Source organism: Chiloscyllium punctatum, chromosome 39 (genome assembly GCF_047496795.1).
Source record: "Chiloscyllium punctatum isolate Juve2018m chromosome 39, sChiPun1.3, whole genome shotgun sequence".
Classification (NCBI taxonomy): domain Eukaryota; kingdom Metazoa; phylum Chordata; class Chondrichthyes; order Orectolobiformes; family Hemiscylliidae; genus Chiloscyllium; species Chiloscyllium punctatum.
Window position 1 is genome coordinate 38,466,834 of NC_092777.1, and position 17,234 is coordinate 38,484,067.

At 40.0% G+C, this 17,234-nt stretch overlaps 2 protein-coding genes across 5 annotated transcripts in view; both read left to right on the forward strand.

Moving 5' to 3' along the window:
* Window positions 1-8,208, forward strand: part of jmjd6 (jumonji domain containing 6, arginine demethylase and lysine hydroxylase) — a 23,353-nt gene extending 15,145 nt beyond the window's left edge. The window contains exon 6 of the mRNA XM_072558474.1: window positions 7,670-8,208. Within this exon, the coding sequence (XP_072414575.1) occupies window positions 7,670-7,801 (132 nt within the window). The 3' untranslated portion in view covers window positions 7,802-8,208. The remainder of the gene's footprint in view (window positions 1-7,669) is intronic.
* A 7,728-nt stretch (window positions 8,209-15,936) lies between these two features.
* LOC140463966 (uncharacterized) overlaps window positions 15,937-17,234 on the forward strand; it is a 113,278-nt gene continuing 111,980 nt past the window's right edge. For 2 of the 4 annotated variants that reach the window (XM_072558480.1, XM_072558479.1), the window contains exon 1: window positions 15,939-16,480. In XM_072558480.1, coding sequence (XP_072414581.1) covers window positions 16,067-16,480 — 414 coding nt within the window. In that variant the 5' untranslated portion in view covers window positions 15,939-16,066. Of the gene's footprint in view, window positions 16,481-17,234 lie in introns of all 4 variants that reach the window. The other 2 variants (XM_072558478.1, XM_072558481.1) reach the window with 2 other exon arrangements.

Below are 17,234 nucleotides of genomic sequence, written 5' to 3' on the forward strand. Positions count from 1 at the left end.
GAATTATGGGGAGAAAGTGGTACAGTAGAGTTGAGAAATGTATCAGCCATGATTGAATGGTGGGCTGAATGGTCTAATTTCTACTCCTAAGTCTTATGGAAAGGCGAAATATGCTGGGTTGTTTTTTCCCCTGGAGTGTCAGAGGCTGAGGGGTGACCATCTGGGTTTACAAAATCATGCGGGGCATGGAAAGGGTGAATAGTCAAGTTGTTCCCCATGGTAGGGGAGTCCAAATCTAGCGAGCATAGGGTTAAGGTGAGAGGGGAAAGATTTAAAAAAGACCTGAAAGGCAACCTTTTCACTCAGTGGGTGGTGCATATATGGAATGAGCTGCCATGGGATGTGGTGGAGGCTGGTACAATTGCAACATTTAAAAGGCATCTGGATGTGTATATGAATAGGAAGCATTGAGGGATGTGGACCAAATGCTGGCAGATGGGGCTAGATTAATTTAGGATGTCTAGTTGGCATGGTGAGTTGGACCAAAGGGTCTGTTTCAGTGCTGTACATCTGATGCTATGACTCTTAAATTTGATTGAAAAGTGATTCTACATGGTGTAAATAAACTACCTCAATCTAGAGGTATGGTAACTTCTGCAAAAGCCTTGTATCTGACTGGAGAAAAGAAAGATATTTGTTAATAAAGCAAATGCATGGTTAACAAGGATAAAACCTATTCAGTTAAGATGACAGAGGTAGTAAGAGAATAATGGTAACCATCATATTAGGCAGTTTGGAGTCGATAGAACAATAATCTGTCAGTAAAACTGCAGCAAGTGAATGCCTGCTTCGTAGAACAACAGTAACATAAACCTGGATGGCTAAGAAATGATGGCTTGGGGAGGGTGCAGATAACTTCAAGTTGAAAGCCTTCAAATTGCTAATTCTGCTAACAGCTAAAAGAAAATGCATGATACAAAGCACTGTTGGGGCTACTAAAAACTGGTATCATTCTAGCTGACATGATTACTCTGACATCATTGTGTTAAACATCTTTACATGTGAAACAATTGCAAAATCTGAAAGCAGTATAAAGCTATGTTTTACCAGAAATCTCAGAAATCCCTGAAACATTTGAGAGACCTGGTATTAGGAGATAAATGTGGCAAGTAAATAAGAGCCTTCCAAGACTAAAATAGTCTGAGTAAAACAAGAATGGGAGAAACATTTTTAACTTTAATCTATTGAGCGGAAGAGGGAAGTAAATATTTTGGAGCTCCTTGAGGATAGAGAATGATACCAGACTGCTGAGGAAATTTAACAATTTTAACTGAATTTTAAAATACTGAATGGGATAAAGGTAAACTAATTACAATAGTTTTTAAGAAAGGTAAAGTGGAAAATGTGTCCAAGTCCTCTTCAAATTGCGTTAAGATGCAGAGGAGCTGGAGTTGACAGAGTGGATTGGGGCTTCCCTGCTGAACAATACAGTCTTGGGAGATCTTTTGGTTTAATTATGCTTTCCCACCTAGTCTCTATACTTGCTGATTACCTGAGTGATAAAAATCTGTACATCTCACCTTTTTAATATATTCAGTTATCTAGATCAAGAAAATATTAAGAATAGCAGTAAAGGTATGCTATTTGGAATAGGACACAGGATGTGAACGATAGCATTATACAAGGCAAGCTAATGATTCAGTTAATTGGAGTTGAGGCATTGCAAATCAGGAGGATGCATGAAACAGCATGATGCTTGAAATCAGAAATTTAGAAACTTGGAGGTACTCTGATCAGGCAGCATCTGTGGAGAGACAAGCAGAGTTTCTCACCTTTTTTGTCCAAAAAATGGCTATTTTCCCAGTTCGGTTGGAGTCGGTGCACTCAAATACAAACTATTCCTGTCTCCTTATATTTTTAGTTTATCCAGTGTTTTTATTGGATGTTTCACGTGTTATTCTAATTTACATTATTCCATTGTTTCTTTTACTTTGCTGTAAAATTTGGTCTGGATTATGAGAGCAAAGTGTACAACAGTGAACCAAGACACATGATAATTTCTGGAAGGAATGAAATTAATCACAGGAAAGTATAAACAAAGTGAAAATGTGCGAGTGGGAATGATGTGGTTTGAAAAAGGCTGCTGGAAATGCAAATTATGTCCACGATAAACTGATGTATCAGCATGAAACGCCTTGTTGTGAATTTCACATCTGAAAGAAACAGCTGTGGCCACTTTTGACCAAACAAAGCTTTACCTAAGATAATAGCTAGTAGGGCATAAGAATTTATTTTGGGGAGGACTTGTACCTTCTAATAGCTGCAGTTCAGCAACTTAGTGATACCATTTCTTAGGATTTTTTAGAACAGAATGTAGCATTATCTTAATTCTTAACTATTTTTGTTTGAGGTTTGTATGCAACAGACATGGGAGTAAAGCATCTAACCATCTTTGACAACCTTTCTACTAACTTGTGATTTGCAAGATGAATTATTAATTTAATTTGTTCATAGGATAAACCTTTTTAACCCTAACAAAATAATGACTTTTGGCCATCTAATGCCTCTTAGCATTTTAGAAAACTAGCTTAATGCTTCAGTAGAAGATTGGCTAAGTAATCAAATAGAGTTGTGATTTTTAAAAAAAAAAGCATTTTCTATCTAGTAGAGTGCCACAGGAATTTGAGTTGGGGCCACGAATATTACCAATATATAAATGATTTGAATAATGAAAGTGAATATACTTTTTTTTCAGGTTTGTGGGTGGGAACACCAGTTGCGAAAGTGGCTAATGTACCTTTTCTAATAGAAAGGTTGTAAGGGGAACTATAGACCTGTGAGTCTGACTTCGGTTATGGTTAAATTGGTGGAGATCCTTTATAAACAAAATAATTGATGGACATTTAAACAGGCACAAATTGATTCGAGAGTGTCATTTTTTGTTGAGGGTAGGGCTTATATAATTAATGGTAGGGTGTTACATGGTGTTGTAGAACAGAGATCTAGGGGTTCAGGTCCATAATTCTTCAAAGTTTGCATCACACCAAGACAGGATGGTTAAAAAGGCACTTGGCATGCTTGCCTTAATTGCTCAGTCCTTTGAGTATAGGAAGGGTCTGAAGAAGGGTCACCAGACACAAAACATTAAATTTGATTTCTCTGCACAAATACTGCCAGATCTGCTGAGCTTTTCTAGCAACTGTTGTTTTTGCTGATTTACAGCATCTGCAGTTCTTTCAGTTTTGCTTTGAGTTTAGGAGTTTGAAAGTCACGTTCAAATGTATAGGACTTTGATGAGGCCTCTGCTGGAATACTGTGTCCAGTTATGGTCTCCCAGTTATAGGAAAGATTAAGCTGGCGAAGGTTCAGAAGAGATTTACCAGGATGTTGCCAGGCATGGAAAGTTTAAGTTGGAACAGACTGGATAAGTTGTGACCTTTTTCCATTGTTGTGTAGGAGGTTGAGAGGCAACCTGATATGTTTATAAAAAAAGATAGTTAGTGTTTGTTTTTTTTCCCCTCGAGTGGGGGATTTCAAGACGAGGGGCATTTTTTTTTAAAGTGAGAGGAAAGAGATTTACATAAGACATGACTGGGAGAAAGTGAGGACTGGAGATCAGAGCTTTAACATGTGTTGCTGGAAAAGCGCAGGAGGTCAGGCAGCATCAAAGGAACAGGAGAATCGACAGATTCTCCTTCTTCAGGGCTTTTGCCCGAAACGTTGATTCTCCTGTTCCTTTGATGCTGCCTGACCTGCTGCGCTTTTCCAATAAGACATGACTGGGCAGGCATTTTTTTGTTACATAAGGTGGTTCCCATGTGGTGGAGGGAAGTGGTGGATGTGGGCACAATTACAACATTTAAAAGCTATTTGGATAGATTGATGAATAGGATAGGTTTGGGAGGGATATGAGCCAGGAGCAGGTAGATGAGACTAGTTTAGTTTGGGATCATGGTTGGCATAGACTGGTTGGACCAAAGGGTCTGTTTCTGTACTGTATGACTGACTCTGACCAGAAGAGCTGAATGCAGTTTAAATTGGGCAAGTTTGCAGGAGGTCAAAAATCATTGTACATGATTTACAAAAAGCTAGCATTCAGGTTTGGCTGGTTATAAGGAAAACAAGTAGACTGTTGGCCTTTTTACTCATTTTTGTTCCAAAGCGGGGTCGTGGTCTTCCTAAAACAATGCAAGACACTAGCCAGATAACACCTATAATATTTTAAAGTTTTTGGCCCCTTTATAGATAGATGAATACAGTCCAGAGATGTTCACTAGATTGTTTTCATATAGAGGGACTGTCAAAGGAGAGGCTGAGGCTGATATTCATTGCCGTTTAGAAGAATGAGCGATGATCTTATTGCAACTTAGTTTCCTCTGGGGGTTTGACAAAGTAGGTACAAGGAGATTTTTCTTCCTCTTGTGGGAGAGTCTAGGATCAGAGGGCTTAGGGTGTAGGTTTGCTCGCTGAGCTGTAGGTATGATATCCAGACGTTTCGTTACCTGGCTAGGTAACATCATCAGTGGCGACCTCCAAGTGAAGCGAAGCTGTTGTCTCCTGCTTTCTATTTATATCTTTCTCCTGGATGGGGTTCCTGGGGTTTGTGGTGATGTCATTTCCTATTTGTTTTCTGAGGGGTTGATAGATGGCATCTAGATCTCTGTGCTTGTTTATGGTGTTGTGGTTGGAGTGCTAGGTCTCTAGGAATTCTCTGGCATGTCTTTGCTTAGCCTGTCCCAGGATAGATGTGTTGACCCAGTCGAAATGGTGTTTTTTTTTCATTCGTGTTATGGGCTATGAGGGACAGGGGGTCGTGTCTTTTTGTGGCTAGATGGTGTTCATATATCCTGGTGGCTAACTTTCTTCCTGTTTGTCCTACGTAGTGTTTGTGGCAGTCCTTGCATAGAATTTTGTAGATGACGTTGGTTTTGTCCATGGGTTGTACTGGGTCTTTTAAGTTTGTTAGTTTACTAGTAAACTAGTTGTACAGGGTATCAATGGTAAGGATATGGAATTTGTGGCTAGCACAGACTGTGAACTGCAGTCTCCCTGATGATTAACTGGAAAGAATTGCAGCTCATTGAAGACTTGAAATTGGTAAAGTCTTTTATAATGGGTATTGGAGTGGCAAGAGAATCTGAAGATATCGTCTTCTAGCGGTCCTTCTCGGAATTAATGACTTGTTCCAACTCCTGTTTGGCTTTGTAGATTGCTGATGCTACACCTATGTTATAGGGTTGAGTAGGTGTATTGTGTGCTCTTTCCGAACTCTCAACGCTGGGTCTTGTTCCTGACCGATTGTGTTTGGCACCTTCCATTTTAGTAAGTCACTCACAGATCAGGGCTTCTGTGATTTGTTGATTATGCTCATTACTTCAGGGATGCTTTGAGAACATCAAAGTGTTTGCAATGCCTGACTCCAGCCTGACAGCTATGTGCTTAACTGGTGTCCGGGCAGTTAGGGACAGGCAAGAAGTGCTGGCCTGACCAGCAATGCACACCTCCTATGAACGAAGAAACAACCTTGCCCTCATTGTCTCACAGGTTCTCTCTCCCTGTCATGGGATGCAGAGTCCCAATGGTGGATCATCACTTTGGAGCAACTGTGTATCTGGCAGTCAAAGTGCTCCTAAGTGCCCAGTGCTCTGTGGGCTAGGAGGAGTCGCTCCATGTCTGTTTGGCTTCTGTGGCTGATGGAAGCTCCTCATTGGTGGTTTGGGGTGGTGGATGTTGTTGAATGACAGCGGAAAAGTAGTTGGGGATGTGCCATTTCACGTGGCTGGGAGTTCTCTTGCGCAGACCTTAGGATAAAAACAGGAAGGTGTACCCAATCTTGTTATAATTTTGATTTTTTTCTGTTCGATCATCCCTCACTTATAAACTGCAGTGAACATGGTCCTAACCAATCCAGTCTATCTTCAACAGTCAGTCCTGCCATGCCAGGAATCAGTCTGGTAAATCTTTGCACTCCCTCCATAGGCACAAAACCCATCCTCTGACAGGGAGACCAGAACTGCACACACCTCTCCAGATGTTGTTTTACGAAGGCCCTATGCAATTGCAGTAAGATATCTGTGCTCCTGTATTGCAATACGTTTTACTATGAGGCCAACTTATCATTTACCACCTTCAGTGCCTGCTGCATCTACGTGCTTTTGAGCCACTGGTGTACAGGGGCACCAGGTCCCTTTGTAGCTCCCCTTTGCCAATCTGTTGCCATGTACGTCATGAACTGGCTTTCAGTTTTTGCTACCAGAGTGAATGACCTCCCATTTGTCCACATGTACTTAATCTGCCATGCATTTGTCTACTTACTCAACTCGCCCCAATGACACTGAAGCATCCTCCTCACACCTCACCGTCCTACCCAGCTTTGTGTTGTCTGCAAATTTGGGGATATTATTTGTTGTTTCCTCATCTAAATCATTTCATATTCATTGTGAGCTCAATTTGCTGTTATTTTCCTAGCAAATAGACTATTGTAATATACGTAACGTGCACATGGTTAGCTATTTTCTTCCAGAAGCCGAAGCATTTTGTATAGAATGACTTTATTTCAGTTGTATCTAACTTTTACTGTAGAAGAGCCATCAAAATGTTTCCACAAATAAAAGTTGAATTAATCCGTTCTGAATGTATCGCGAATGTCTTGTTTGTCTTGTCAGCACTGTGGTGGATTGGAAGGAACTTAAACAAGTTGTTCCTTCTTGCATATTTCATGAGTATTACCTTCAGACACTATTGGAATATAATGTTGTAATATGCCATACGTTTAAGATGCTTGTTAAATTTAATTTGACCAAACTTTGGTCATCTGTCCAAATGTTTTTGTGGCTTGTTGAAGTTTATTTGATCTTTTTATCATAGAATCCCTACAGTGTGGAAGCAGGCCATTTGCCCGTTGTCTCCATGCTGACCCTCTGAAGAGCATCCCACCTAGACCCAGCCCCTTACCGTATCCCCATAACCCCACATTTTACCATGGTTAATCCACCGAGCCTGCACATCTGACGATTTCGCACAACCAATTCACCTAACCTGCACGTCTTTGCACTGTGGAAGGAAACTCATGTAAACATTTGTTTTTCTGGTCAGACCATATTTGGAGTACTGTGTGCAGTTTTGGGCCCCTATCTCTCAGGAAGGATGTATCGGCCCTGGAGTGTGTTCAGAGGAGATTCACAAGAATGATCCCGGGAATGAAAATCTTAACATATGAGGAATGTTTGAGGACTCTGGGTCTATACTGGTTTGAGTTTAGAAGGATGAGTGAGGGATCTAATTGAAACATACAACATACTGAAAGGCCTGGACAGACTAGATGTCGGGAAGGTATTTCCATTGGTAGGAGAGACTGGGACTTGAGGGCACAGCCTTAGAATAAAGGGAAGACCTTTTAGAACAGAGATAACGAGAAACTTCTTCAGCCAAGAATGGTGAGTCTGTGGAATGTATTGCCACAGAAGGCTATGGAGGCTGGGTCATTGAGTATCAAGGGGTACAAAGAGAAAGTGGGAGAATGGAGTTGAGAAACTTGTCAGCCATGATTGAATGGCAGAGCAGATTCGATGGGCTGAGTGGCCTAATTTCTGCTCCTGTATCTTTAATGTCTTCTGACAAATACATTTTCTATTAAGATGTTTTATAAATGCAAGAGGTTGTTTATTTCCCTTTTTATGGTCACTTTCTTTCAGTTAACCTAAACTAGTTTTATTTGTTTGAAAACTAGTGTGACTCTGGTGCTGAAGGAGATGGAATGACACACAAAAGGAAGAAAAGAAGAACTTGCAATATGATGGAAGATGGTAGTTCTCAATCTCGTGATGACTGTGTGAGCAAAGAACGCAGCTCATCGAGGTGACAAAGACTCGAAGATAACAGCAGTGCATCGTAAGATAAATTTCAAAAGCTGCAGTAGATGAAAAATAATTGCCAGTCTAAGACTCAATTTTAAATTCTGAATTACTTCATTTTTTCGGTTTCGTATAGCTATCTTATTTACCTCCTTGGTAGTAATTGTAATTCCAGACAAAAATGTTATGGACAGCCATTTAAGACCATACAATGTTTAATAATTGATTTTTTTTAGATCAAATTATCTAGTGTTGGAAAGATATTTTTATAAACCTGTCCCTAAATTAACAATAGTGCGCTAAAGACTATTATTAGTCAGTGTTGGTACAGATATATTGGATACCCTTTATTACTGTTGATCAATATTTCTGTTCAAGTTTAGCTTGAACTAAATAAAAATGAACACTGAATAAATCTGTTTTATCTTGATGTTCCCAATTTATAAATCACTTGCTCATTTTGCATAACTTAATTCAAATGCCTTTCAAAAGCCTACTTTGACTTCAAGTCAATTGGGGCCCAGTTGGTAGCATACTCGTTTGAATCACAAGGTTGTGGGTTCAAGCTCCATTCTAGAACTTGAACACAAGTCCAGGCTGTTAGTGTTTCTCTTATACAATGCTGAGGGAATATTTATGGCTGGAATTATTATTTATCTCCGATTCTTAAATTTAAACAAAATGATTATCTCTTAACAATGATGAATAACTGGAAAAGTCTTAGCAAGTTCAGGTAAACATTAAATATTAATTAAATTCCATGAAATACCTATTGGAACAATATAGATGAGCTGCTCTTGATCCTCATCAGGGGTGTTAAGATGGTGTACGCAAATTCCTGAAAATGAATATTGCACCCATTACTGCTCAGTGTGACCTTAAGGTAAAAAGCAGACATTTGGTAACACATCAACTATATTTAATTCAGAGGTCTTGGTAAATGAGATGACATTAGGTCAAATCCCACCATGGAAGCTGGAGAATTTCAGTTTCCTTAAACAAGTGTGGAATAAAATGCTTTTGTCAGTAATTGTAACACAACACTGGATTGTGCTTAAAAATCTATCCAGTTCATTGAAAATACGATGGAAATGTCATCATCTAAAGTTTAATTTGTAATATTATTCACTGGGTATAGAGCACTTTTGAAAGCAAACAGCACTGGCCCAAAGCAGCTAAAATACTGTTGGTCGGGGATGCAAGCTGTTTTTTGGTGCTGAAAAATACCCCAGATCTGACGGGGTGAGATGGAGGGAGTCTGAGAATGAAGGCAAGATGATATAAAGTGAGGGTTTGCACTGTTTTGGGAGAAGGGAAAGGGAATGAGATGGGTGGTGAAGAAGGTGGGGTGGTGTTGGAGTTGTATGGTAGGGAATCAAAAATTGTGACACAACCAAACCTTCCATTATGTTTCTTAAGACAAGATGGAGGACTCCAGGTTTGGGCAGTTAGGCTATGCTCACTATTAATAAAGTTGCAGAGATGTTGGCACTTTTGACACCAAAGGAGCCTAGAGAAGTCACATGTTCAGCTTCTGGCCATGAGAAAGATGATGCTTTTTCTTCAAACAAATAATTGGAGCAGTTGTCATAGGAGAGAAAGGGTAAAGGCTTTACAGCTTGTCTTTTAAACCTGTCTTCAAATCTGAGCTGTTTGGAATATGAAGGCCCATCACAAAACCTCATTTCTGCAATCCAGGCGTTCTTCAGGAAGAATTTTGAAGCAATACCACAATCCGTTACATTAGGCACAACTGTGGTGACTATTCCAATGAGGAACCTCTGTACCAGCAACTACTGTGGCATGTGATTCTTGAATGTGCCAGCAAGTCTGAACTGTCTACTTTCTTTTTCTTTTCTGACTTGAAATTTGTCCAAGATTTTGGATCCAATGGTCTACAGAATCATCTTTGTCCTTTTTTCCTTCATTTTTGTGGATAATGGAATTGGATAGGTTTTAAACAGACATCTTTGTGTCTCAGCAATAAAACTTGCTCTTTACTAGTAAACTTCAGGAACCTGGCTAGATTATTTCTTACAACAAGCTGGATACTGCAAAGTGTTTATTTATTTATTACATGACCAATTCAACCTTTCTTCTACATTCATACACTGTTGCAACCAGCTCAGGAGTAGGATAAAGAGAGATATAATTTCACCCCAAGTCAGTGGTGGTGGTGATGAGCCACACTGAAGCAGGAGCTCTTGAGACTGAAGACTTTTATGAAAATGCATCCTCACACTGGTCCCCTGAACTGCCCTCAGTCTCCAAAAATCACAATACCCCAAATTCCTAGTGGATACCAATCACTGATGTTCAAGTGTTAACGCGGCTTCATTGTAGACATCAACCAGTTCATATGTGTTATAACGCAACTCAAGTGGAACTTGAACCTCCAAGATAGGGAGATTATCACTGTGCGACAAGCCCATAAATAATTTTAATCAACCTGTCGTGACAACACCAGGGCAGATGGAATGCAAGCCCAGGTCTTCACTTGAGCGGTAGAGACATCACCAAACAAGACCATGTCATCTCACGTGTAAAGTTATTTGTCTTTAAAGAATCTGATTGTATGAGGAGATTATTTTGATTAAATTTGAGTTTGTTTTTTCCATAAATTATGAAATATTGTATTTTTTGTGTTGAGGGGAAAATTAAGATGCAAAGCACATGTATTGTTTATGATTGGTGTCTGAATCATCATCTAATTTGTCATCTTTCAACCTTCTGATACAAAATCAGATTGTTGGCAACCTTGATGTCATATTTGACCACAAGATGAGCACTCGCGCATCATCACCAAGTAGACTGAGCTCTAATCTTGCCGAACTGCCCATGAGGTTCAGCGATTAATAAATTGACTATCATCTGTGTTTTTCTTATTTGGCTATTTGACTATTCTAACGTACTTCTGACCTCATTCCTATTTTCTTTCTGGTCCTTGCTCTCAACAAATATAATTTACTCATTATTGTGCTTGTTGAGTTTCATGGCAACAGGATTGTCATTGAGATTTATTTTTTTTAATTATTAATTTGATATGGTTGTATTGTTGGATAGACAAGCAGCTATTGTCCACTCCTCATCCATGAAGGTTCAGTGAGATCACGTGTGAAATGAAACTCTGTCTTTTTTTTGTGTCTCAATAGTTTAGTTGTCAAAGGTTAACAGAATTTCGTTGAGTTGACTTCACATCAATTGTCTTTTGTAAAAGAGATCTAAATTTCAAGCATCCTTTGTGTATCAAAGTATTTCCTAATTTCACTCCTGAATTATTACTATAGTTTTGAGGTTATATCCATAGTCTTATTTTCCCCAAACAGCAGAAATATTTTGTCTTCATCTCACTCACTCTTCCCTTTTTAAGTTTTGATCAAAATCATCCTTTAATCTTTAAACTTGAGAGGAAAAACTATCCTATATTGCATAATCTTCCCTCTTAATTTAACATGTGAAATGCAGATATCATCTGCTAAAGTTATGGCATGCTCATTTAATGACAAATATATACATCCTAAGATGTGTCTAGAACTGCGTGCTCGATTCTAGGCAAGAATCACTTCACAGAAATTAATAAGAGGCTTAAAATCAGATAGTGGTTCTTATTAAAGTAACACCATTAATAAAGTGTATCAACAAGCAAACTTTAAGGAAAACTGATCAATCAATATTATGTTCTTTTGGGTAATAATCTTTTGTCCTTAAGTGTGGTTCAGGCAGGGCTTTGTATAATTGGAGTACAACATCAGTGACAAAGAAAATCAAACTGCTGGAAAATCTCAGCAAGTCTGGTAGTATCTGTGGATTGAAAACAGTTAAAGTTTGGAGTCCAGTGATTGGATCTAAGAACAGTCAGTTCAGAGGATGATAGTTTAGAATGGCTCAGGAGACAAATTAAGGTATCAAAATGTCACATCTACAAGCTGACTGCAGGTAAGATGTCCAAGTGGAGGGATAATTTGGAGTTGGTTTAAAGGGTCTGTGAGATAGGCAGCGGATTCTTGTCCATAGAAATAATGTAAAGATGACAGAAGTGGTGTTCAGGGCCATTTCATAGCTGAAACTCATTGAGGTCAGGGTCGAAAGGAATAAAAAGTCCCTTGCCAAGTACAGAATGTTCAGTGAATCAGGGTTTAGTAAAACCTTGACAAGAGGCAAGGTTAGGAGAAGGGAGGGAAGAGGAGAATTCCAGAGGCGTATGGATATCTCTGAGTTGTAATTTGCAATGCCTGAAAGGAAGAGAAAAAGCTGCTTGTTTGAGTATCAAACTAATTGAAGAATGAAGTGGAACTGGGCTGGGCAGGAGAGAGTATGTGCATATGCTGACAGACAGCACGGAGTGTAGATGAGGCAAAAACCGTTTTCTGAAGAATTTTGTACTACATGGAGATACCTGAGATTCTGGGTAGACTCAAAACATGAAGGATGAAACTTTATTTGAAATCCATGTGGAGTGAGTGAGTTGAGTCAGTCACAGGAACAAGAAGTAGCTATGGAAGTGAGTTTTAACAAATACCTTGTCAAAGACAAGGAGCAAAAATGAAAATAATAGTGCACAAAAAGTAAGAATGAAACAAATCCTGTCAGAGGAGCAGAACATCTTCAAGGTGGACATGCATGGAAGAGATGTGGCAGTGAATTAAACACAAAATCACAGTGGATGCTGTTGTTCTGAAATAAGCAAAGACACCAACTTCTGGACTAACTGAGCAGGTCTGGCAGTGTCTGTGGAGAGAAAACTGAGTTATTGTTCTAAAGAACGTCAGTGGACTCAACATTAATTCTTTCTTTCCAGACCTGCTTAGTTTCTCCAAGTTCTGATTTTGTTTGTTTCAATTCTCCAATATCCATAGTTCTCTTTTAATTTTGATTTCTATGTCCTTGCATTCCAAATTTCAGGTTGATTCCTGTGTTATAGATGGCTTGGAACAGTTAAAGAGTGAAGCACAAGTCTGACCAGTTAGTGAAATGGCTTAGATGTCTTTTTTTTTTCCATTCCTTAACATGCATGTAGTCCTATGTTGTAGCTTCAGTACCTTGGAACCTCACTTTTAAGGAAACTTTGTGCTATTCCTTTCAATTATACTAATTATTCAACCAAATTTGGCCACCTAGCTTGACGTAAATGATTGCGGGAAGAATATGGCAGGCCATGAGATCATTGACTGTTTTAGAATATAGTGATGCTGCCCACAGCATATCATGGATGCCCTTTGAAATGGCCATCTATGCTGCATTTATCCCACTTAGCTCAGTGTACTACCAGCTAGTATTACAGGTATTATGAAGACCCAATCTGAGCACAAGGATGGGTCGTCTTCTCCGCAGGACTGTGTAGAGTTCATTTTCTTAACTGATCCTATCATGTATCAATGCATCAGCGCCAGGTGGATTGCGAAAGCCGAGGTCAATTATATTTCCTTCTTTTTGGTGCTGCAGACTATAGATCTGGATAAATAGATGAGTTCTTCAGCATTCATTCTGTTTCGATGAAGAGTACAGGAGAGGATACCAGCCGTGATACCTCACCTACCCTAATAATGAGGTGTCAACTTAATGAAGGTACAACACAGGTCTACTTGCATGATTATAGCATAAAAGCAAATGTAAATAGCGATAGACAATTAAACAAATCATTGATATGATCCAGAAATATCCTGATCCTCACTAATGGTGGAGAGTCCAGCTGAGTGCAGATAATGAGACAGAAGTATTTGCAGTAATCTTGAGTTGGAAGTGCTAAGTGAATGGTCCATCTGTTCTGGAGAGGTCATTCTGGACTGAACATTAACTCTGTTTCTCCCTCCACAGATGCTACCAGATCTGCTGAATTTCTGTTGCAGTGCCTGTTTGTATTTCAGATTCCTGGCATCCACATTATTTTGCTTTTATTTGGATGATCTGTCTGTGCCATCTCTGGAGGTCCCCAGCACCACACGCCAGTTTCTGGAAGTTGTCAATAAACAACTGGAAGCATTAAATACTACAAAGTTTATGGGCTGTGACAACATTCTGCCAATAGTGCTGAAAGACTTGTGCTGCAGAACTTGCCACACCATTAGCCAAGCTGTTGCTGTACAGTGACAACATTGGGTGTCTAATTGACAATATAGAAAATTGCCCAGGTTTGGCTTGTATACAAATGCAGAGTAAATCCAACAAAACCAATTACCACCCCATCGGTCTCTTTCCAGTTATCAGTAAAGTGATGGAAGGGGTTAGCGACAAGCACCACTGGTGTAACAATAACCTGTTTCCATTCCACCAGGCCACTCCGTTCCTGATGTTGCTTCATCAGTGATCTTCTTTCTATCATAAGGTCAGAAGTGAGGATGTTTTCTGATGATTACACATTATTTGGCATGTGTAATGTCACATTATGTCTGACGACTCCGATTCTGAATTATTCTGTGCTTGTCAGCCTCTACACCTGGATAATGTCTAGGTTTGGGTGATACGTATCAAGTAGTGCGCATATTATAAAAATGTCAGGCAACAGCCATCTCAAACAAAAGAGAATCTAATCAAGATAATTCATGACATTAAATTGTCCAGTATCCACTTTCTGGGGTTTCCATTCACCAGAAACTGAATTTAACTATATAGAAAAACTGGGGCTGCAAAAGCTGTTTGGAGGCTTGCAATTCTGCAGCAAGTAACTCACCTTTTTTTTTCCAATTCAAATCCACCATTTACAAGAGTTGAATCAGGGGTGTGATGGACTATTATTCAAATGTATGAATGTGTGCAGGTCCAACAAGCACAGCAGCATCTTGATAAAGCTTGGTTGGTACACCATCCAACATTTTTAAAATAGTTACTTCACAATCAAATCACAGTGGCAGCAGTGTGTATCATCTACGAGATACACTGTTGCAACTCACCAACCCTCCTTTGACAGCACCTTCCAAAGTTGTGACCACTACTTACATAATGGGATAAGAGCAACAGATACATGGGAATACCACCACCTGCAAGAGCTTCAAATTACACATTACTGTGACTCGGAATTTTATCACAAACCCTTAACTGTTGCAGGATCAAAATCCTGGAACTCCCTTTGGACCAGTATTGTGGATGCACTTACTGGAATAGTTCAAGAAGGCTCACCACCAGCTTCTCAAAGACAATTAAGGATGAGTAATGAATGCTGTACTAACCAATGATGCCCACATCCCATGAACAAATAAAAAAGATATTGTGCTGCACTGGATTAGCAACCTGGTGATGTTTACGAGCAAGGTACCATCACACTCACATTCAACCGGTCATTTTCCATTGTGGAAAATAGGCTTTTGTATATAACGTATAGAGAAATCTTTGAACCACTGAACTGTTGCAAGATTGTGCTTGAGATTGTGGATATGATTACTAGGTGGGGTATGGGCAGTTGCAGACGTATAACTTTTGTGCCAACTGTTCTTTTTAACATTCATTCTTCAACTTCTCGGTTGTTCCATCATCACAAGATTTAATTGAAAGCGGTGCTATAGCTTTACAAGGATTTCATTGTTAAGGGAAATATGAAAAAAACAGCAAAAGTTGGAATCATGCAACATCTTTCGAAACCAATCAATATTTTTTCAATCCTTAACAGTAATAAATTAAAGTCACCATAATCCTATTGGAGCATAGGGCTGCTCTTTCATTAGAGAGCGATGAGATGACTGCTGATGGTTTAACCTGAGGATCACCATGCTTCGGGGAGAGTTTAAAGAGACATAACGGTCTTTGAGAAGGGAGTGGTGAACATGTATGATGCAGATGGGGCTTTACAACAATCACTTAATCAGATTGTTTCCTGACTCTGAGACTCGCTTTTAATTCCAGTATGAGGAATTAATTGAAATTGAATTTCGCCACAGTGGGATTTGAACCTGTGCCCTCAGAACATGAGTCTGGGCCTCAGGATTATTTCATATTACCATATGGCTTCAGACCAAAGAGGTCATTCTCCATAATGGAAATGGGTTTCGCAATATAAAAACATGGAAATTTAATTTAAAGGAGCGCCAGTCAATTACAGGCTTTAGGCGTTTGAACAATCAATTCAGTTCAATCCAATGACGATGCCTGTTTATGGCGGAGCCTTTAAATACCAGAGTGGAGGGCGGGATGAAGGAAATGACGATCCGTTTTAAAATCCGATTCATCTTTACATGCCATCTGTGATTTAGAACAGCAGCGTTATCCGTCGACAGAGCTACTTAAACGCAGTGACTAGACGAAATTAAGTCAGTTCAGGGCTCTGGTATTTGAAGAGAGAGAAAATGGACCTAGCGGTGGATGTTTATGTGGCTGTCCCGCTGCTCTTCACTGTGCTGGCTGTTATTATCGCTTCTTTATATCTGAGATTCAGACCTTCCGATGCTAGTGTTAAAGAACAGGAGGCGAGTTCTAAAGTTGACGGGAGTAAAGCCGACGAGGAGCCAACGAGGAAAGATTCCGAGGAGGTGAAGAAGCCCGAAGATGTGAAAGAAGAGCAAGCGGAGAAGAGAGATGAGGAGCCAGAGAAAGCTAAAGGCAAGCTGCCAGTGGAGGACATAGGAGCTGGAGAGGGAAATCTCCAGAATCAAGAGACAACTAAAAACGCTGAGAAGGAACCCGCAGTTGCCGAGGAGAAAAGCCCCCCGACTAACGAAGCGAAGCAAGAGCTCAGTAACCCCGAGGAGAAGCTTAAAAAGGTAAAATGAAGTGGGGGGAGGGGGACGGAATCTGGCGAAGAATTGACTTTTTTTTTCTTCTTTTGTTGTTCAGTGGTCTTTTGGCTGAAGGGCTCTTTTCCCCTCTGTTACGCACGGATTATTGACTTTTCTGATGTGTATAACTCTGCAAGGTGACGTGGACGAGACCTGCAGATGTGGCCAGGCTTTGGAGCCGAGTGGATTTTAACCTCCCAGCTGTTTTAAGGGAGTCAGTATTAGTGGGGATTTAAGGGGAGGTAGAGAAGGCGGGTCCTTCCCCGGGGTTACGCTACTGCTGCATTAGAGAAACGTCTGGTTTCGGAGCCAATACTCGATCAATAGCGCTACAGTGCCGCACTAACACATCCTCCAAAACAGAACAATGAAAACTCTGAAGATGGCCAACACTCAGTCGGCGAGTACTGTGTCTCGATCATTCCCTTGGACAAGAGTCAAGCTGGACTCGAAACGTTAACTATTCCCCTTTCCACAGATGCTGCCAGATCTACTGAGTTTCTCTAGCATTTTGTTTCAGATTTCCAGCATCTGCAGTAGTTTGCTTTTATTCGTCTCGATCACTGATCGATAGCGCTTTATTTCTTTCTGTGGAATAACTGATACGGAATGGTTTGGTTTTTTAAAAAAAACTGCACACGATTAGTTTTGTTCACGGTGAGACGTGAATTTCAGGTGCCGGTGCCCACATTCTCCACATCAGACGGAGACAATAAGTGAGCTCGCAGTCTGCCGCTCC